Source organism: Miniopterus schreibersii (genome assembly GCF_964146895.1).
Source record: "Miniopterus schreibersii genome assembly, chromosome: 20".
Classification (NCBI taxonomy): domain Eukaryota; kingdom Metazoa; phylum Chordata; class Mammalia; order Chiroptera; family Miniopteridae; genus Miniopterus; species Miniopterus schreibersii.
In genome coordinates this window covers 21,471,812-21,494,387 of record NC_138122.1, presented here as the reverse complement: position 1 = coordinate 21,494,387, position 22,576 = coordinate 21,471,812, and the positions used below count along the sequence as shown (strand labels likewise).

Here is a 22,576-nt window from a genome sequence, read left to right as displayed (position 1 = left end):
TTAGAGAAAAAGAATACGCTTTTGGTCTGTTGTACACAGTAAATGTATTCATTCAACAAAGATTTGTTGAGCATCTGCTACATCTAAGTTCTGTTAGCAATATAAAGTAGTGTAAGACATTGTCCTTGACTTAAGGAAATGCGCTGTTTCACTGACAAAAGATATCCAAAAGCATAAATGAAGGAACATTATAAGTTAAATTAAGAATCATAGAAAAAGTAAGATGTGATGACTGTTGAGTGTGTGTAAACACAGATTGCTGTGTTTACAGGAAATCTTTTGTGTTAAATTTTGAAGCTTCTCATCAGCCAGCATTTTGAGTGCCAGCATGGTGTTTATTCCTGCAGTGGTAAAAGTAACGTCGGGTTTTAAAATGAGGTCTGGGTGCTGTCCTCTTACTTTCTGATCCAGTGACTTCCCAGCTTTCTGTTGATGGAACCCTTCTTTCTCTCCCTCAGTGAGTAGATGTTCAGTGGACACCAGCAGATAGAAAAGGAGCTGAAGGATGTGAGGGGTGCTGGGACAGTGGAGATATAGCCATTAGCATTCTACCCACCTACATCCCTCCTGCCCCTATGATTACTCTTCCCACACCCCATCTTTAAAGTCCTCAACCCTTTTCCTAGAGTTCTTCTTTAGTAGGGAAAGGAGGTAGTGCCATGGAGAGTGAGGTCCTAGGTCTGGGTCTTCCATCACTTTAGGTCTTATGCCTGTAGCAGGTATTTGCTCTTGGAGCCTCAGTTTCCCCATCATAGAGGGGAACGTACCTCATGGAATTGGTTTAAGATGTAAGGAAAGAAAATTAATGTGAGTCATTTTTCTTAAGCTAGAACTGCAGGGTGAGTATGGAGTTGTTTTTCTTAATTCCACTCTCAGTTCTGTCCTCGTGTGATCTTTCCTAAACATACCCCACCCCCACAAAAATGCAGAAGAGCTCCTTAATTAGTCATGGCTTGAGCTTTAAAAAGCACATTCCATGCAGAGAAAACCCACCTGCTTTAGTTGTGTCTGTCTGGCTGCTTTAACTAAAACCACCACCACCAACTCTGAGTGCTAATTGTCAGTTTGACTTGTCTGTGCAAGCGTGATTTCTCAGGATGGCACAGACTTCAGATGTTTGACCTGTTCATGAGTGGCCCAATTCCAAAGTGATCACAGGAGTGAGCATGTTGGACTGGGTGTGCCTGTGTTCGTGTGCCCAGGGATTCCCAGTGATCAGAGTGTTCAGGGGTTAGAAAAGAATGAGTGGCCTGTCCTTCAGTTAATTTTCTCACTCAACAACTGTTATTTGACATCTAGATTCTTAACCTGGAGTATCTGAGACTCTCAAAATCTTAAGATGTATGTGTGAATGTGTGCACATGTGATTTTTTTAATGGGGGGAATGGATTCATAGGATTTATCAGATTTGCAAAGGAGACCATAGTGAAATGTGAACAGCACCCCCTGCAGTTGTTGGTCGGCCAATGTTCTTTGTGGACCTTATGCAGCAGCTCCATTGTCACCCAGGAAAGATCAGAAGCCAGGGACCTTTTTGTTCCAAGTCCTGGGTTTTGCAGAGGGTCTTTCAATCTAGTGGTGGAGGAAGCTGCTGGATTAACAGTTGCTAGTTGCCTGGCACGCAGAGGGTGCTAAATAAACTCTTGAATACTGTCGGGTAGATACTTTCAGGTGTCTAAGAGTGGATGGTGAGTAAAGGGTCCTCAGGAGAGGCTTGTTGGAGGTGGCTGCATTAGATCTGAAACTTGGAAATGAATCAGACCTGAGGGCATTGCTGGTGGAGGCATGTCCATGAACAGAGGCTTGGTGGCCTGAGAGCAAAGCCCAGGAGGGCTCAGAACCTCTGCCCTCTGAGTACTCGGGGACTGTCCTTCCTTACCACACAGAGCCTGACACACAAGGCTTTAAAAACGTCAATATTGACTCTTTCTGGAGTAACTGCATTGCTTCTTCCTGACTCATCCTGCTCTGTAGGACTGTTGGAGGATAGGTATGGAGTGAAAAAAGGGATAACTTTTATTTTTATTTTGTCAAGGTAGTTTGGTTCCTGCTGCTTGTTTTTGCCCTTGGGCAGAACTGCCAAAGCTGATGCTATGCAGGGCCAACTTTTAAGTAGACACAAGTGCTTCCTGCATCCTTCCCCTTCATGTATATCAGCACTTTACTGATGAAAACATTTGCTCTGGGTAATCGTGCTTTCAAAAAGCAATTACTGCTCCTAAATGAATCCTAACACACTCTCTAGAAAGGTGACACAGCCTAGCGAATCTAATTGCACGTTTTGTCTCTTTCAGAACTCTTCCTCCAGCTGGAAGTAAGTATCACAGATCTTCTGGGTTTGCAGGCTCTTTCTCAAACTGGGATCTTGCTCTCCCAATTGGTGGCCCTTCCTTCTATCACCAAATAGACAGTTGGGAAGCCTCCAGCTGGAAGCCTTTGTCACTGTTCTGTTTGATGAAAGGACATTTGGTCTCAATTCAGAAATCCCATCTATTCATTTGTTTGTTGGGTAGCCTCTGTCACAGGGGACTAGGGGACACTCACCCCTCACGGCTTTCTTGTTGACTTTGATCTCACATTAAAGCTACTTGGGAGTATGTCTGAATTATAGTGGCCTCATAATTTATTATGTTGGTCCTCAAAGGCCCCAATTTCTGAATTGGCCCAATAGTTCAGTTTTACAGCTGAGACTCTGTATCAGCAGGAAAGACGGATTAAAACTTTTCTTTCATTCAGCAGACATCCGGTGCTGGTTCTGTGTGAAGCACAGAGCTTTGGTACAGAGGTGAGGGCCTGAATCTTGAATGGTGTACTGCCCCTGGGATGGCATGTGTGTGGGGGTGGGGGGGTGAGTTTATCAGAGCCACACATGAATGTGAGAAGGTCATGGTCTATCAGAACCACATTATTGGAAACCATTTCGTACTCAAGTCAGTGCGGCACACACAGTCACATCCTGAAGGATCACACAATCCATAGCCACTGCCCACCATAAGCCCCCTGGTGAGATTGAGAAAATGAATGTTTATGCAATTTTTATTCAGTATAATTTCAGTGTTCAACACTTTGGGGTTCAGACACCTAATAAATGATCTACTCTGGTTGATCTTTATCTTACTGTCAGAGCATACGGTATCAAAACATACAGTAACTCCTGCCATCTTGACTCAGTTAATTTTGAATATAGATATTTCATCTGGAATGTACTGTTCTCCTTTGAAATTGTGTCCTTAAAGGGTTTATTTACTATCTTTGAGGAATTAATGTTCTATTTAAACACACAAGCCATAAAATACAAGCTGTGGAAGAGATGAAATACCTGAGTAGCAAGTGAGGTATACTCACAAAAACAAACAAGTTGTGTGGTTTGAGTTCACGCATTCATTGGAAAGCTGGCTCCCAGAGACCCAGTGACTGCGGGGTTGTGCGAGTGCACCTATTTCTCATATTTCTAGTAAAGGTATTTTCTTTGCTTTTGGGTGCAGGGCCAGACTTCAAGGTAGAGCCCTGGCTGCCGGGGCCATGTACCCTATTCTGTTTTTCTTTTGCTCAGACTGAACAAGTGGAAAGAAATTACATTAAAGAAAAGAAGGCAGCAGTGAAAGAATTTGAAGACAAGAAGGTTGAGCTGAAAGAGAACCTAATTGCTGAGCTAGAAGAAAAGAAGAAAATGATTGAAAATGAAAAGCTAACAATGGAACTGACTGGAGGTAGGAAAGCACCAGAGGGTCCTGGGAGGCCTGAGGCAGGGCCTGGGGGGCGATGGAAGCCCGGTTAACTCCTGTCTTATGTCTCAGTATCTCATCAGAATGGAGCAAGCTAAAAGAGTGAGCTTTGACATGACAGGTCAGATATCTAATTTTGTCTTGTATTGGCTGTGTGACTTTAGTCAGCTACTTAACCTCTCTGAGCCTATTTCCCCCTCTGTAAAATGGGCTGATCATACCCTATCTCACAATTGTGGCTAGCACAGTGCTCTGAACGTAACAGGTATTCAATGAATTGGATATTCAACCTTTAATAGTAACTGCAACCTCTGGCTTATGCTTTATTTAATGTAATTCTTGGGTCAGCTGCCATTCGTGTCTTGGTTATGTTTACAGATTACTTACCTGAGTTCCTCTGCTTCTTTCTTTTTCAGTCTGCCTTAATTACAGAAAAGACCTTGTCTTCTTTTGACCTAGATGTGAGAACAGAGGCTTTTGGCCCTACCACCTATGCTATTATATCCCTTCTCCCAGGCCTTACTGTGAACATTTTAGAAAGACCTGATACGATTTCAGCAAGGGTAGCTAAACTGAACTACTTTCCTGTAAAGGTAGCAAGTTACATCGACTCAGAGCCAGTCCCTCCCTTGTCTTCTAGGATTTAGTAATCTGCATATGGAAACTCAGCAGGTTTGAGGATAGAAGCAATATGGGCTGACTCTTCTGTTGCCATATATAGACTGATGAGTCCTAGATGGATACAGGGCAGGAATTAGCTTGAATTAGCTATTGTGGAACTTGGCAAAATTTTCATCAGCAAATACCACAAGGAAAGTCAGTGGTGAGTTGGTCACTTGGATATGAAGTGGGAGGTCTCAGCACACCCCCAAATTTAATCATATTCTGAAGGTACTGGGGTGCTGGCATGCCTGATTTTAGTAGGGGTCCCTTAGCAAACGCATTGCTTTTATGTAAGTCCTTGGGGTTGACCTTGAAACTAAAAGTAACAGTTAAGAGCTTTGTTTCCCCATCCGTATTTCCGGTGCTGTGAACCAGTGACGGAAATTGGCCTCCCAATTGACATAAACTTCTAGCTCCAACCCCATGATACCCTGATGAGAATGTGGTTGTGTCTAAAGTGGGAGTTTCACCCTTGAAAAATCTCTCCTCTGATAGTTTCCTCATTGAGAGACGTGGCAAAAGGAGTGAATCCCTTGAAGACCTCTGAAAGCAGCTCGGGAACATTTTTTGAGTGAGGATGGATGCTAAAGTAGCATCTTCAGACAGCACCATCTTGTTCTTGTTGCAATGCTTTTTTAATTAGACTGTGAGCACTGCGGTACCTAGTTTGGTGCCAGCCTTCCTGCCTGTTTTCTGACCTGCACACCATTTTCTCGGATGGTGACTGTGACTGGCATTGACGCCTCATCACTCTCTGCTAGAGCCACCAGATGTTCGGGAGCCTTCATTAGGCTAGTGGGAAATAATTGTCCTTTATAGCTGTTCCCTCTCCATCTGCAGGGAAGGATATCATCACCTTACCTGTGATTTGGCATCCTAATTATTGACAAGCGATAGACATTGTTTGGCCAGGCAGTTTTACAGCCAGAACCTTAACTGGGACAGGAGGCATTCTCAGTGACTTAAGGCGGAACCTGCCAGAGTAGAAAAGATAAACTGGGGGAAATCATTTGTAACGCAGTAAAATAGATGACAGAAGTGCTCGAAGCTAGCCATGGGCATTAAAGGTACCGATGGCCTTCCTCAAGCCATTTGTTGGTACTCTTGGTATGGAGACATTGCCAAGGTAATGATAGAGTGTTGAAAGAAAAGGCACTGGAGCTAGAAGGATAATTAGCATTTCCACAGATGGTGCTGCTATGGTGTTGGATTAAAGGCCTGATTTCCTTCCTCTCACTGAGTGACTTATTTCACCTTTGTGGATTGATGCCCAGCAGCAGTGTTGCCCAGCTCTGCCCAGAAAAGAGATTTCTTAAAATCTCCTGGTTCAGCATGAAGATCTCCTGAAAACCAAAATGAAGTAAGACTGATGAGAAGCTTAGTCCAAATAACCCATTAGAAATGGGTGGATCCAGTGACCTGCTTTGTCTGCACAGGACTTAAAGCGTTTACAGACCTCCATGGGAATTTGGGAGGTTCTCGTCACTTCCCTAACCTCTTGTGGAGAACTTATGAGGACAGCTGGATTGTGCATATGGAAAGGTGTATTGGCAGTAAAGAACCTAGGATAAGTTTAGGTCATGCTCCCCCATCTTGAATGTGTATGATTCACTTGGGGGCCTTGATAAAACACAGATTATGGTTCAGGGGGTCTGGAGTGCCGCCCATGAGCCTGCATTTCTAAGCATCTCCTAGGGGCGGTGGCGGCAGTTGCTGCTGCTGCTGCTGCTGCTGGTCAGAGCACACTTTGAGCAATGAGGTTATAGGTAGAATTACCTGAGTGTGTGTGTTTTCTCTGTAGTTGAGGCCAAGATAATAAATAACCCAAATAATTAAAGGGAATTTAACGAGCTTGAAAATGTGGGGAGCTTTATCATTTTTAATTCATTTTTCCTCTTCCAGTATTCAGAATAGCTGCCTTTTCTCCATTCTTCCAACAGACCCTTAACTGTCACTTCATTTTCTTTTGTAAATTCTTGGCCCACCAGGGGCATTCTCTAAAACTCAGGCCCCTGTTGAAGCTACTCATGACCTCAGTAAAAAGGCTGTTAGTTTCTTTCAGAAGGTACTGAATTCATAGCTGTAGCCATGAGTAATTATAATACCAAAATAGGAGTTCTTTTTCAAAATATAATATCAAAATAGGCAGCTCTATCATTTTTATATAATATCTGGCTCAATGTATTACCCCCCCTCCCCACCCCCCAGGTATGGTAGCCATAGGGAAGGGCACACTTGGCCACTCTCTGTAGTGGACAGAACATGCCTTGATGTTCACAAGCTAGATGCTTTTTCTCTGGTGCTCTTTAGGGTTGAGTGAGCTCCCTTTTTACCGTTTTCTAAGTTAGGTCTGAATGTTGCAAAGCCTCACAATTGACTTCAATTGCCTTCAAGTCTGTAACTTCTTTTTCAGCTGTATGCACCTTGACTTTTTAAAAAAGATCTTTGTATAGTTTTTTCCTGGCTGAAAATACAGTAATAAAAACTAGCATTGATTGAACTCTCGTTATGGCAGGCACTGTACAGAGGGCTTTACACATATCATCTCACATAATCCTCACAACACCCTGTGAAGGCAGTTTTATTGATAGTTCATTTCATACACAAGGAAACGAGACAGAGTATTTATGTAGCCTGCCTTAGGTCACATAGCCACAGCAGGGGATTCAGACCCACCGGTCAGTAAGTAACTGGAGAAGGGTGGCATCTTGGCATAGGGTAAGAGATTTCTTTTAGGGAGAACCCCCCCCCACATACCTTTTCCCCAAAGGTGCCTGTATGTTTGTCCTTCCTTTTATCCCCACTTCCAAGTACGCTTTTATCAATATTCATTAGGTCTGTGGTTCTTATTACTTTACCTCCATTTCTTCTTGGGAGGAAAAAATCGTTCGCCCATATCTTAAGAGCAGCATGCAGAAGCATCATTTGACTTTGTATGTGTGTGTATTATATACTCATATCCCATGGTTTGCTGTAGTGGGAGGGTTACATGAGAATTCTGCAAGGCTTTCCTGTCTGTCCTGTTGACAGTGTGCATAATCTCGAGTTAACTTTATCTCATCATCAGACTGGGGTGGGGGCAGATTCCACGCTGGGGTGGAATTCAAGCATCTGTTGGGGGAAATGTCTCATACTTTATGGCGCTTGGCAGTAGAGGTTTGTACAAATGTTCTGATTACTGTCAATGGAATTGGTCAGAGGGGCATGTTGCGTAGGAGTTTACTGTGCAGAAAACAGGACGCTAGGCAGAGAGGACAGGGTGCAAAGTCTTAAAGGCATAAAAAGTACAGTGCCTTTGGGTAACAAAATAGCTAAAAGCTCACACACAGGGTCTGTGCGAATAAAGAAGTGAGGAGGACCAGAAGTGAGGCTTGGCCTTTATTTTGTAGAGAGCAGTGAGCCATTGAAATATTTGAGTGAGGTGCAAAATGACCTGATTTGTGTCTTAGGAAGATCACTTTGAGGGAGGTGAGGATATGATGAGGGGTTAGAGTTGAGAGATAGTTAAAAAGCAGAACTGCCATTATCTGGTGGATTTGATGCTTGGATGAAGGAAGACAAGTCACAGATAGATTTTGTTCTGGCTTGGTAGGATGGATAGATGTGACGCCCCTGAGACACAGGAAAGGAGGCAGCCTTGGGAGGTGAAACGAGAAGAGATGAATTGGTTTGAAGAATGTATCGTTATGTAGGCTATTGGTGGCCATTCAGAAGGATAGGTGGACCTGGAGTTGATGATCAGAGATTCATTGGGATACAGGCTGAGACTGACTGGACTCCAGAGATCACCAGTTTCTAAGGGGCAGGTCAGGAGAGAAGGAGAGATTTGTGTGGCAATGGCTGGGTAGGAGAGATTTTAAGGTGAGGGGAGCTGACAACCAGTGTTAGACTGCAGAGAGGTCAAGAAGAATGAAAAGAAGCCTTTATGATGAGCCTTGATTGTATCATTCTTGATAGTCAAGTAGCTACAAAAGGTTATTAAATAAAGAGTCTGTGTTTGTAAATGAAGATCTCATAAAATTGTTGGCACAGATGCCACTGGCCTCTAAAAGAGTCTTATACCAGTGGGTTACAGGGCAGGTATTCTTACTTTACAGAAATTCTCGCTGACTTCAGTGGGGTTTGGATAGATTCACCCATTCATTCTTGCCACAGATTCTATGGAAGTGAAACCCATCATGACCAGAAAGTTGCGGAGGCGACCAAATGATCCTGTCCCCATTCCAGACAAGAGGAGAAAACCTGCTCCTGATATCCATTTGCATGAAGCCTTGATCACTTTTTTCCCCTTAAGACTATTGAATTGAACCCTTTGCTTAAAGGATTAATCAGTTGATAAAATACACATGGCTATTGTCCTACAGAAAGTAGTCCTCTTTGATTGGAAAGGCGGACTTGGCCATTTTATGATTGGATTCCTCAGTTGCTACTGCTTTTTGTGGGAGGGATTTTGACAGAGCAGTCTTTGGAAGGGTACTTTGTGTTGGCAGTTCAACCTGGTTTTAATACTCACTTGGAGATTCAGGGGCAACTGAAAATTTCATGTACCTTAATTTTTTTTCACCTGCAAAATGAGTACAGTGATATCTGCCTTTTCTACCTCAGTTATCTGTATCCCTGGATTACAAACTGTTCTTAAAGCAAATGAAATTTCAGTCAGACATAAAGAAGCCTCTTTAATAAAAGAAATGGGAATGGGAAGACGACATATGGGGAAGTATTGAGGATCTAATAGCCATTTTCACAAAATGGTCCAGTTGTTTGTCTGCCACCAGGAAAGGGCATAACTTCAGGTCCCTTTCTCTTCACAACTGAGGATCTAAGTTACTAGGGAAGATTAACCCCATGTATGTATGTGGAAATCTTCAAATCTTTGGAACAAAAGCACTTCATAAGTTCAGGATGAAGTTCTTTCATTGTGTGCTATGCTCACAACTATTATAGTTACCTATTGATGCTCATTCCACCTTTGCATCTTGAAGTTTGTAAGATGGGGGGTGGGGGTGAATTCTTTTATATACCTGGCACCCTGACATTTAGTAGGAGAGTCCAAAACTTCCAAGAGACAAACTATTGTAAAAATGTCATGTAACATAAGCACACTTTGTAAATTCTAAAATACTGGTACCATTTTGTTGAATTCTGTTTGTCTGGAAACCGTGCTTTTCAGACTCATTTCTTTAACTCTCAACACCCCAGCTAAACTATTTGTTAACGGATGAACAGATCATGGAGGATCTGAGAACGTTAAATAAGGTACAGTTTGATTTTTTTGATTTATTTGAAAGCTTAGGCGTGATATGGTTTTCAGCTTTACTTTGCTCACATGTTACTTGTTAAATCAGTTTTATACCTTTGACACCGTAAGTTGCATCTGAAGTGATTTTCTCTAAGATTTTTTGTTGTTCTTTCTACAGCTTAAGTCACCCAAGAGACCAGGTAAGTGCATGACGTTATTGGTACTTGTGCAATTTTTTATTGTGTTTTTGGAGAAGCATGCGAATTCCTGGCAGGGAATTGTTGCCATTTTCAAAAACAAAGTGTTCATCATTTGTCTAAGATGGGGGTGTGAATTCTTTTATATACCTGGCACCGTGACATTTAGTAGGAGAATCAGGAAAGCTGAAGGGAACCCTAAGTGCACCCTTGCCTGATTTTTTTTTTTTTTAACCCTGCTATGTTAAAGTTATTTTTGTCTTTTCCTGTTTATTGTAAAATAGACATTTGATTGATTGACTGGTAAAGATTTCCTTTCTGTGTGGGCATAAGCCATAAAATTTAAGTTCACATTCTTTTCTGAAAATGAAACCAGAAGGATTTGTCAGTATTACTCGCTTTATGGAGTTAAGTACTAGGCACTGCTGTTGCAGTGGTCTTTCATGGTGTGTCTCTGGCCAAGGACTTGCAGGCTGCTCCCAGTCCCAGCTTATAGAGGAGGCCAGCCCAGTGTTCATGGTGATTCCTTCTAGAGCCCCACTTGAGAGTCAGTGCTAGGCTGCTAGATGGAATTTGTGTTGGCAAGGCATTTGTGTTGTTTGTTTGTTTGTTTTTTAAATATATCTTTGTTGATTTCAGAGAGAGGAAAGGAGAGGGAGAGAGAGAGACAGAAACATCAATGATGAGAGAGTCATTGATCGAGCCCGCAACCCGGGCATGTGCCCTGACCGGGAATCGAACCCCGATCCCCTGGATCCCAGGTCGACAGTCGACGCTCAACCGCTGAGCCATGCCCAGCCGGGCTTGTGTTGTTTTGTTTTAAGTACTATGATTACTTACACATCCCTCTGCTCACTGTGTCTTGGGGAAGGAAACAAGATTCTTCTTTCTTTCAATCATTTCCTCCTGAGGGCTGCTGTGGTCCACATAGGGTCTGAGTTTCTGAAGGCCTGATGGGGAAGGGGTTATTCGAGTAAGTGTGTGAATTTAGATCCTTTGACCCCACCGTAGTTACTAGCACTGCATTAGCTTGACTCTATACACACCCAATAGCCTGCTCCACCTAGTAATAAATATTTATAGAAATTTTATTTTATATAAATTTTACAGAGATTTACCTAATTTTTGCCCTTTGGGGCTTCTGGTGGGTCACTGGGATTTTAGTTCTATTCTAAGTGACCTTGGGCAAATCCCTTAGCCTGTCTGAGCCTCAGGTTTCTCCCCTCTTCAGTGAGGTTAATCTCCTTGCCTACCTCACAGGTTTGCTTTGAAGATCATTAGATGTACTATACAAGAATTTTATTGGATTCCCATTTATTACAACTGTAAGGACTTGATGATTATGATTATTAGCATCTTTCGATAGCATTTCAATTAAAGCATGTTAGATGGTGGACGCACATGTTTCATTACATGCCTAGTCATTCAGATATTTCTTTGCTTCCTCCAGCATCTCCATCCTCTCCTGAACACTTGCCTGCCACACCAGCTGAGTCTCCAGCCCAGAGATTTGAAGCCCGGATAGAAGATGGCAAATTGTACTATGATAAAAGATGGTATGTTGTGGGAAAACACAGATTATTCTTAAGAGTCTCAAAAGAACCACTTGGAAAGAGAGCTGGGCCTGTCTGTAGTTGTTTCAGAGCACAGCTGCTGCTAAACTTACATAGTACTAACCATGCATTAACATTTAAACTTGTATCAAGGGTCATTTGGTTGATGATAGTTGTAAGATCTTTAAAGGCCATTTTTTTCCAAATTGTGTTTTTCTGATGGCGGCCCTCCTTTCTCTCTCCATGCTGCTGCTACTATATTACAATTTACAGGCTTACATCTTTTGTGATGCCCCTGTAGACTGGAGCCAGGGTTTGTCTTCCTCTGTCTTCTCTTAACTCTGCCCCTGGGTGCTAAAATTAATAGGTATTCTTCGGAAAAAAGGATTTTGTGGTCAGATGAGTTTGGGGGATGACCATGTTAATTCAGATAAATGGGATTTTCGTTGTAGCTCTTTGGATCCACTGACATGCTCATGTGCACTGTGAAGTTCTAAGATGTTATCAGGTGTTATTTGGTGAGGGACCCTTTCAAGTGGGTCATCCAGTTCATGAATGTTTCCAGGAAACATAGTTGGGGGAATTATGTCGTAAAACATTACCAGTGTAGATTAAAGATGGGTTGAAACCTTCAGACAACCAGTATTTTCATTGGGAAGGAAAAGGCAAAATAGTATGAAAGAACCTTAAAAGCTCATACATTTACTCATTCAGCAAACATTTACTGTCTGTTCTGTAACTAGGCATTCTGCTAGGTCCAGTCACCCCGGATCTTGTTTCCCTTTCACAGCTCTTTTAATTCTGACATATTCCTTTATTCATTGTCCGTATGTCGCACAGTCTTAGTTAATTATGTCACAGTGGACACCTCTTTGCATTCTTCTGCCTTTCTACTTGGTTATAGCAGAATGCTTTTCTGGGTTATTGTTTACTCTATTTATAATGGCTATATAATGACCTTTGAGTTTCAGTATATTTATTTAATGGAAGGTTTGAGTAATGGCATTTTAGAATTTTTTGCACTTAAAGAAAAATCCCCAACATTGTGTGTGTTAGTTACCTTATAACATTGTGCTCCTGAACTTGGCAGAAATGCTTAGTGATCTGGTCATGCCTGAGATAAATCAGTTCCACTTACTAGGTTATACTGGGTATTACCCAGTGGATGATGAAAGCTTGCTCTGTCTGTAAGCCTGATCTTAGTGCCTTTCTGCCCTTCTCATTTGGCTATTCTTTGGCAGTCTTGTATCTTAATATTGTTTATCAGAACATACCACCACTAGGTGGCAGGCCCTAACAGCTCAACACACTGGGGGCAAAATAAGATGAAAAATGTTTCAATAGTGAAAACCAAATAACCTTTAAAGATCTAGCCCACACATAAGAAATGTTTTCAGAAATGATGAGGTTTATCAATAACATTTTTATGGATCTGTGAGTCCTAAAGCCACACGATCTTTCAAATAATGTTCTTTTCGTAATTGTGTTGCTTTAGATATTTTGTTTCTAAGGCTTAATCCTTTGACTTTATGAGATGTCTTGAGGGTGAAAAATGCTGTAAAATGAAATTCTTGTTTTTCTGAAGAAAGGATCCACTGTGACTGGTGTTTCAGGATTTAAGCAGAGTGGTTAGTTTTGCTGCGTTAGACCTCGTAAGCATTTTGAAGGAATTGCACTGTCTTTCTCGCGGTGGCACCAGAAATTTTGAAAATAAGGTCTTTGGGAGCATTTTACTTTTTCAGTGAATTTAAAGCTGCCTTTATTCTACTGTTAAATGTTGAAACTGTTGTTTTCTTCTGTATTCTGTGTGTTTCTCTTCTTTGGCCTTGGCAGTCAAAGTTCATGTCACATTTGTTCTTTCAGCAGGTCCCTCCCTTCCGTATTTGGGAGGTGTTCATGGGAGTCCTGGCTGCCACGTTTACTAGTACAGAACCAGCCTCTCCTGTCTCACCAGGCTCTGGTGTTTGACGTTTGTGTCCTTGTCAGATAGAGGCTGTCATTTTTCCTTCTCTTTCAGCATTCTTGTCCTGTGGCTGAGAGGTGAACTGAACTGCTTTAATGTTCTTTCCAGTGGTGTGGAGTATTTTGGCGAAACAGTATTTCTGGCAAAACATGTGTCATTGAGTTTTAAATGACTTCAGCAAGAGTGTGGTTCAGGCTTCCCATCTTGGCGAGAACACTTATCAAGCTACATTTCGTTTTGAAAGATAAGCATCTTCCCTTTGCCTTGGTCTTAGTACTGCATTTAAGGCAGTTTATATCCTGCTGCAAGTTTTCCTCACATTTCAATTTGGACTAATGACCCTTCTTAGGAAGTACTGTGAAAGTAGCTGATACTTTAAAATAACTAACTGATGGCGCTGGCAGACTTTAGTCTCTCCTCACATTAAATCTGGGGCTGCTAATGTGAATCAGAAATGAAGTCACCCACTTGCTTCAGTGGATTTAACCCTCCAGCCTTCAACTGACACAAAAGACTTAACTCAAAACAGTGAATATTTACAACTAGAATTGGGACTCTTTGAGGTACTATAGCTGTGACATGGTTTTTTCTTTTGAAGTGAAACAATATTAAGATTCCCAGTAGGGTACAAAATTAAATTAATTCTACCCCTCCCTGCCCCACTTTTTGACCCACCTTCTAAAGAAATTGCTTTCTTCCATAAGAGTAGTGGTGATGCTAGTTCACTGGGTTTAATAGTAGAGGCAAAGCTCTAAGAGCTTAATTGTAGGGATTCCCAGGTCAGAATTTCCATTAGTAATAAAGTGATAAAGTTAGCTTGACATTTGGGGCTTGTCCTCTGAGGCTGTTTAAAATATTTTTTCAGCAGAGATGAGTTGTAGCTTGTAAAATGGGTTAATTGGCAGAAAAGTAATAATGTACATTTTTACTAATTTAGCTCAATTGATGTTGCTTTTTAACATTTTTATGTCTATTTTGAATTTCTTCCTGCATTTTTTTATCAGTCTTTAGAAATTGGAAAGTAAATTGTATTTTAAGGATATAATGTACTTTTTGGTTTCATCTTAAAAACACTTCGTATGTGAGCACTGAGGCCCCCCCCCCCCCCCCCCCCCCCCCGAGAATTCAGACAATTTAATAGATTAGATATCCAGGGATAATGGTTCCTGGACCATTGTGTGGCACATGAGTATCCCCTGGAGGTCCCAGAGACTCGGCTTCAGGAAGAGATGGGAATTAGTTAGGCTGGAAGTGGGCTGCTTTGGGAAACATGCTGGCCAGCTCTCCAGTGGAACAAATGGTGACCAATGGTGGACATTCAAGCCACTACCATTCATTTGGTGATCCCAGAACAGGCACATTGAGGAGGTGGCCAGGTGCTTAATTCCCAGACCATGGCACAGGGGCAATGGACTGGCTTGCAGTGTTTACTGCTGGTGTTCACTTTCAAGCTAGTCAGGTGGTTAGGGCTTGGCCTCTGAGCACATCTGAAGGAAAATGCAGCACATCTCACGAGAATTGTTTGAATAGTTTCCCAGAGTTAACTATTGTCTTTAACAGGCACTGGGATGAAATTTGTGACATTAAGTTTTTACCCCATCTTTCTTACTTAGGTATTGTCTCGTACCATGATTTAAGAAAATATTATTTACTTTTTAATGTAAGTAATACTTGTTTATTCTGGAAAAAAGAAAGCTGTGCAATAAAAGGAATACCATTCTTAATTTACATTTTATATTTTTATAAAATTTTAATATTTTAATATATAAATTTACCCAGTTTTTTCTGTGTATGATGCACATGTAACGTGCATGTATTTTGTTACAAACACAGAAACATATGGACATGTTTTTTTTTTTCCTCTGTTTAGCAGTATATTGAGCATGTTTCCACACTAGCCATATATTTCTGCACCACATCCATGACCTCCCTTATTAAACTATTTAGAAAGTAGTATCAGAGTGACTTGAGGCTAGTTGCCTGTTGTTTTGTGTTTTTTATCTCTGATAAATCACAGTCTCTATAGAATAACTGTGAATGTTCTTCCCTCTATATTTGTATTCTGACCATTTACACGAGACAGTTGGGTTAGATGTGGGAGGGAAACTCGAGTTTGAGTTTTGCTGTGAACTAATTCATCCTTTCCTCGTGCGCTGTGCAAGTCAAACCTGACAGTATTACAGATTCGGCATAATGAAGGTCCCCTAACTCAGTTTACCAACTAATCTCTGGCCAAAAGCCGCATTGAAACTGGATCTAAACCAGTCTCACTGTTCTAATTGCATTTATGATTCGATTTCTTCTAATAGTGTTTTCGGAAAGTCAGTTGACTTGGAAACCTGAGTTTTCAGCTCCTAAGTAGCAGATTAAAGAGTGCTTAGAGCCTAGAATGGGAAAAGCTGACCGTAGGAGTGAGGCGCATCCTTTACTGTAGGTAATGTCCTGGCAGTAGGTTATTCATTATACCGGCAGAACAGCCTGCTTCCTTCTCTCACGGAAATGATAAGGTGCGTTGCTTTGCTGGGAGATGCATTTTGGTTTTGGTGGAGTTTACATGAGTTAAGCCAGATCTGTGCAGCCATAATGAACCAAAGGTTATGTTGTTGACTGAACAGAGGCTGGCCCAAGCCAAGGCTGCCAGCAGCAGCTTAGCTGCCCTTGTAACAACCCAGCAGCTGCTCCTTCATCCTGTGGCAGCTATTATTGTCCCATTTGGGCTTTTTCCCTGGCTTCCTCACTTTCATGCTCAGTCTTATTCCTGAACTTGTAGAAGTTGAAGGTGGTCCTGCACTATAGGTCAAGAGAATAGACATAGGAGCTGAAAGGAGAGTGTCTGTTGTGTCTACTCCATTCATAGCAGCTCTTCTGACTGACCAGGCTACATTAGATATTCTGTTGCACCTCAGGATACTCAGAACTTCACCTAGTTACTGCTTACCAGGTGTGATTATTTCATCTCCTTCGCTGTCGCTGTATTTGAAGTTTTGTGACAGCAGGGACCATGTGGCCTTATTCACTCTTCTGCCTCCAACCTCCAGCACAGTCAATGGCACACAATAAGTGATTAATGAGTATTTGTTGAATGAGTGACCAAAGTAAGGGCTGAATTTGGCCTTCCTTCTTGTTGATGACTTATTTGGACAAGTAGAAAATAAATAACAGAGCAATTGTTCAAGTCCATCTATTTGTTTTGTCTACCTAGCCTTCTTCGGTATTTTGGGGTATAAACAAGTTTTGCTTGAAAAATTATAATTTACTTTTTGATGTGGGTCATATAGTACAAATAAAAAAGTAAATATAGAGTTAATTTCCTAACCCTTTTCTTGGCATCCCCTTCCCCCCTCTGCAGAGGAATATAAATTAGATTTAGAAGATTAGGAGATGATCATCTAATCCAAGGATAGACGCCTTTAAATTAAACCTGAAATCCAGACTCTTCCTCAAATATCAATTAAGACTCTTTTAATTACATTTTGTGTTGTGGTGATCTTTTCTTTTTTGCTTCCCTTCTTTCCTTCCTTTTTTCCTAAAAAAATCTGTGCCTTTAACAATACTGTATTGTATACATAACATTTTTTTAAGTGAGTAGATCTTATGTTGAGTGTTCTTCTTAAAAACCCACAAAAAAACAATAATCATAATAAAGAGGACAGGAGGAAACTTTGGGAAGTGATATATACAGGGGTGGACAAAAGCAAATTAATAATAAATAATAGAATAATGAATAAGTAATAATACAAGAGTAAACTGTTTCATGTACTCACAATTGTAAACCTACTTTTGCCCACCCCTGTGTTTCTGTAGCCTTGATGGTGGTATGGTTTCACGGGTGTATACTTATCCCCAAATTCATAGAGTCATATACATTAAACATGCAGCTTTTTACATTTCAATCATACTTCAGTAAAGTGGTTCAAATAATAAACTTGTGTCCTGTTTTTGGCAGGTACCACAAGAGCCAAGCCATCTATCTGGAGTCCAAGGACAACCAGAAACTGAGCTGTGTAATCAGCTCTGTCGGAGCTAATGAGGTAGGTTCCAAACTCCCTCACCCTTTAGGAAGGCAGAAGGTGACAACCTGCATTGTGAGGGCCACTAAAAAAGTACAGAGGAATTGTGTGTTCTTTGTGGGTTAGAGCCTAAAGTCAGTGTTTTCAGGCAGAAATTGCACATAGGCAAAATCACCCTGGAAAATCCCTTACTTTGCTTAACTGCAATATAGATGGATTTGTGTAGTCCTTGTAGTATCTGTGAACTCTGTACAGTAACTGAGTTGAGAACCACTAGTTATACAACAGGAAAGAAGGAAGGCAAGTCTGTGTGATTTCTATGCTTTCAAATCCTGCTGCTTTTTTAAGGAAACCATTTACTGAGAATGGAGCCTTCCTGTAGATCATACTGCATCTTCGTTCTGTTCTTTCTCTAGAACTTTCACGTGTACTAATAGATTTGTTTCATGCTGTGAGGTTGTATTGAGGCACCTGGCACAGGGTCTGGCACACAGTAAGTGCTAAATAAATGAGTGCTGGCCTGATCTGACCCATAAATACTACTTGCCTGCTGTCATTTCCAATCTGACATGTCCTGTTGTGCCTCTGAACAATGAGCTACGAGGCTCGTGCCATTAGGTGTTGGTCTCCTCTAGTCACCACTGTAGGATGATATGACTGGCTTGTGAGTTCTCCTACGGGCCCTTCGTTAGAAGGGTGTCAGCAACGTGTAACCTGTATTGTTAGTAGTTTTAAAAGTTTAAAACTTTAATAGCTGGATTGGATCAATCTTTTATCAGTCCACAAATGTTTGCAGCAAAATTGATTTTTATGTGTCTACCTTCTGTAACTTATTTGTGCCAGTGCACAGCAATCTAATGAAACTGGATTATGAAATAACTTAAGCCTCTTCTATTCTACCAGCTTCCTGAATTGAAAATGCCCTTAAATGTGACTAGTTTGCAAAATGATTGTTTACTTGGAAGTTAGGGAGAGCTTTCCAGATAAATGAATGTCATTTTACTCTGGATTCAGGATCTGTATGTCATCTCAAGCCAGTCAAAACCAGAACAGGGGATCTAATAGAGACACCTGCTGCTCCTCAGCAAGAGGGGTTGTGATTTCACAATGGAGTTTTGCTCCTGGCCATATGGGCTGTTGTACAGAGCATGTATGGCCTCCTAGTACATAAACCTAACTTCAGATCTAGTGCTTTATTGTCTCTGACACTTCAGGATTTTTCAGGAAAATAGAAATGCAAGTTAGATTTTTCTATTTCTCTGTTGAAGATTATCACCCTTTGACATAATAGTGTCAACGAGGTCACTACATTGAGACATGTTTCCTGGAGGGGAGACGCCTTAGTGTGTCAGAGGAACACAGTATCATTGTGCTTTCTATTTTCTTAATCAAAGGTGTAAGAGAGATGGCTGGGAGAAATGAGTTCACGGGCTGGTGCCTTCTGTCTACACTGAGGCATGCCTGTAGGAGGGCCAGAGCAAGGAGGTGCTTTTAGAGGCCCTGCAAGTGGACAGGAAGAGGTTGCCGGTTTTCTGCCCACACCTAATTTATGCAGCTATTTTGACTCTCTGGAAGATTGACTCCTCAGTCTCAGCCTCTCTCATCTTGTTCCCTTTCCTTGTCCCCTGCAGATCTGGGTGAGAAAGACCAGCGACAGCACCAAGATGAGGATTTACTTGGGCCAGCTTCAGCGTGGGCTCTTTGTGATCCGCCGGAGGTCAGCGGCTTGACTTTCTACAGTGCTCTACTTCCCTTGACCCTTTTTCTGGAGTGGTTTTCGGTTTTTGGTTTTGTTTTGTTTTCTTCTTAATAGAAAGTTTTTAACTTGGGAATTGCTCCTTGGCCTTGGACAATGGAGAACACTCTTGTGGATTCTGCAAGGCACTTTCGTGGCCAGTCGCTTCCATCTTTGTTTCATTCTTTACTGCCTCGACTTCTTCCAGCCAGTCACCATGAGACGATTTTACTTTCAGGAGTATTGGGAGTTTAATTTACTTATTTGTTTATTTTTTTTTGTTTTGTGTGTGTTTTTTTTCCAAGCTTCCTTTGAGTTTGAAGGGACATTTCTTTTTATTAATTGTCTTCAGGTCTTTTTACCATGAAGAGGAGCAGGAAGGGGGGATACACTCTCCAGTGGATTTTCATGTTTTGAATCTGATTAGTGGATCATGTAGCTACTCCCCTTGTCAAGCCCAATTCGGTATTTCCCCAGAAGCTTGGGGCAGAGGTCCTAGCAGAAGGAGATTAATTCTCCTGGCTCTCAGCCTTCTCAGAGAAATAAATGCCTTGTGTAACATCTGGCGGAGTATGCCATCCACTCCACTGGTTGAACGACAGAAAAATTTGCCTGGGGGACTACGTGCACTGAAGTAATTGGGGCTGGGGGGAGGAAGCGGTTCATATTCACAATGTGTTGAAGGTACCATATTTTAAATGTTATTTAATGCAAGTGGTTTATTCACACACAGTTGTTTTATTTTAGCTCGAGCTGGAAACAAGAAGTGGTCATTTCAGATGGTTTCGTTTGCAATTCATTTTCCCTGCTCCCGAGTGGGTGAAGTGGTACCTGCCATGGGCTCATTATCTGGGTTATCTATTGAGGGTGGGGAGGTGAGATTGATAGTGCAATAACCAGTTATCTACAGACTCTCACTCATGATTCAAATTGCACTCTTCACTGATGCTGTTATTGCACATTGGCCATTCCAAACCCATGGAACCTTGTCGGCTCTCGCAGCCTCCAGGAGATCTCCCAGGAGGTCTGGCCCAGGCCAAAGACAGAGAAGGCTCTGCCGTGGCTGCCACTAAACCTACACTCTTCCTGATGAATCCTGATGAAACAGCCTCCCCTGCACTCCCTGCTCCCTTTCCCTCACTCCTAAACTAGAGATACAACTTATTGGGTGATGGGGTTTTTAATATTCTAGTTGCCACCTTACAATGTTTATGAAGTTTTGGGGGTTAGAGCACGTGTAAGCATTTCTATGGGCAATCAGTAGACTTTGACACGTCCTAGGAAACTTTTGCAAGTAACTCCTTTGGTCTCAAGCGATTCCCTTTGTGTTGTCTCTTGATTTACACACCCCAATGCAAGTTGGGGCTGTGATGACAAGTAAATCACCTTCTGCAAAGTCCTGGCTTCAACAGAGACCAAACCTTACTGACTTGGAGACTTGTACAGATATATTTTTGTTTCAATTTATAATCTATTTTTTCTTTTTCTTTTTTTTCTGGTTGAGGCTCATTTAAAGACAGGATAAATAATGCTGTTCATCAAAAGTTGCCTGGGCTTTTTGTGTTTTTTCTCTGTCCCCAGACCTTCATTGTTAAGATGTTTTTGCTGCTGCTTGGCGGCCTTTTTCTGTTCGGGAGATCTCTCTTGCTTGAACTGTCATTGTGGTGTGTGTAACATCCCGTAATAGGTAGCTTTTGGTTATCTAGTGCCCTGTGGTGGAATTACTTAGATACATTTAGTGTGTGTTGCCATTGAAGGTTTTTTTATTTATTTAAATGATTGTGTTAACTTGTCTTCCTAACAGTACACCAGCATTTGTTTTCTGGGGAAAGGATTGTATTGATAACTGTTGGGGGCTCAGCACTGAGCAGCAAGTGGCCTTTTTTTCCTTGCCTTGGCTACTGGCACCTTTGTGCTTTGGTGAAGTAACTTTATTTGAAGACCAGGGTCTGGGCACTTTGGCCTTTTCTCTTCTGTGAATTTGAGGGCGTTCGAGGCCACCATTAGACATGGTCTCCGCCCCATCACTGCCTTCTGTGCCTCAGTGTCCTCACAACTCAAAATCATGATCTAGTGAAAACGGAAGATAGTGCCCTAGACATGAGACAGCACAGTAAAATGTGTTCCTGATCCCAGAAGATTTATTAATTTTTAATTTAGTTACTCCAAGAATGAAAAGTCAGCATTTCAACCACTCAGGCCCCCCTGTAGTGACCGGTGGGTGGGAAAGGCCCGTTGTTAGGAGATGGAGGAGCTTTTGTGATGGGCAAAGTGAATGAGAGGGAAACAGACTTTGTGACTGCTAGAATAAGAGGGGGCTGGCGGCTGGCTTTTAGCCCGGGGGGCCCATTCTTATTTTAAAGGTTTGTCTCTCACTAGATCCAGGGCAGCAGATGAATTCCCAAATTCAAACTACTTTCTGCAAGTGATACTTTGATAAAGGTTGGTTCAGACAATTCTGATCAAGAACCTATGCGTGTGTTCGGCTCCAGGCATCTGCCTCAAGTACACAGTATTTGCTACCTACGTGTCCCAATATTTATTTTACCTCCTCTTGGGGGTTTTGTGTATTTCTCCAACTCCTCTCCCTAGGCCAGTGTCCTCTTGAACAGTTTCCATATTTCTGTAGCCATACCAAAGCCAGGATATTTTTATTTGTTCAGATACCAGTATTTATGGATGTTTAACTACCTAATGTAACTTAGTTTTTTTTAAAAAAACTTCTAATTAGGGCCAGTGTAAAATCCCAGAGGCTGATCTGAAAATCAGGCTACTTGTATTTGGGTGGGAGACCCTGTGTTCAGTATTGAGTGACTTTTTCTAAGGAATATGGGGGAGGGTTGGTTGTAATTTTTTTTTTTTATATCTAACTTGGGAAAATCCTATTTTTTACAATATTATTGTTTTGTTTTTCTATTAACATTTCCCTTTAGCCTTGAATTTTACTAAGTTTCCTCCAGATTTAAAAATCTTGTTTCTAATTTGGGAATTTGAAATATCGGTACTTACTTAATGTTACACCAATTTTTCCAAAGAGTTCAAACCACTTTAATACCAGAACATGGTAAAAATAATTTGCAGCCATTTCAAGCAGCTGGTGGGCTTTTTATACAATAATATCATTAACTGGTACCATTAAATGTTCTGAGAGGTGAATGTAAAATGTAAAAAGTATAGGCTTTTTTTTTTTTTTTTTAATAACAATAAACTTTCAAAGAGAAAACCAGCATGTAGTTTGTGTTATATCCATTGACTTGATAAATGATTGAAATTTATTTTTGGTTTTTCCTCCATTGACTATGGGGAGGGAAGCTGGGGAGGAGGGAGGGATGTATTAGACATTTTCTCATTATAAAGAGTAAGAATAGGAATGATGTCAAAGACTAACTCTCTGGTTCATTGTAAAGGGCAGTCAAGGGGTGTTGACCCTTAAATTAAGTGTACTCTCTCCTTGTTGGAGAGGGTAAAAGAATCTGATGAAAAATTGAGTA

At 41.4% G+C, this 22,576-nt stretch overlaps 1 protein-coding gene across 1 annotated transcript in view; it reads left to right on the top strand.

Moving 5' to 3' along the window:
* The window catches only part of SUDS3 (SDS3 homolog, SIN3A corepressor complex component), a 29,158-nt gene extending 6,885 nt beyond the window's left edge, over nt 1-22,273 (top strand). Inside the window, exons 5-12 of the mRNA XM_081122988.1 lie at nt 2,295-2,314; nt 3,554-3,710; nt 8,544-8,639; nt 9,583-9,644; nt 9,806-9,827; nt 11,275-11,380; nt 17,287-17,371; nt 18,982-22,273. Coding sequence (XP_080979114.1) covers nt 2,295-2,314; nt 3,554-3,710; nt 8,544-8,639; nt 9,583-9,644; nt 9,806-9,827; nt 11,275-11,380; nt 17,287-17,371; nt 18,982-19,080 — 647 coding nt within the window. The 3' untranslated portion in view covers nt 19,081-22,273. The remainder of the gene's footprint in view (nt 1-2,294; nt 2,315-3,553; nt 3,711-8,543; nt 8,640-9,582; nt 9,645-9,805; nt 9,828-11,274; nt 11,381-17,286; nt 17,372-18,981) is intronic.
* The last annotated feature ends 303 nt before the right edge of the window (nt 22,274-22,576 follow it).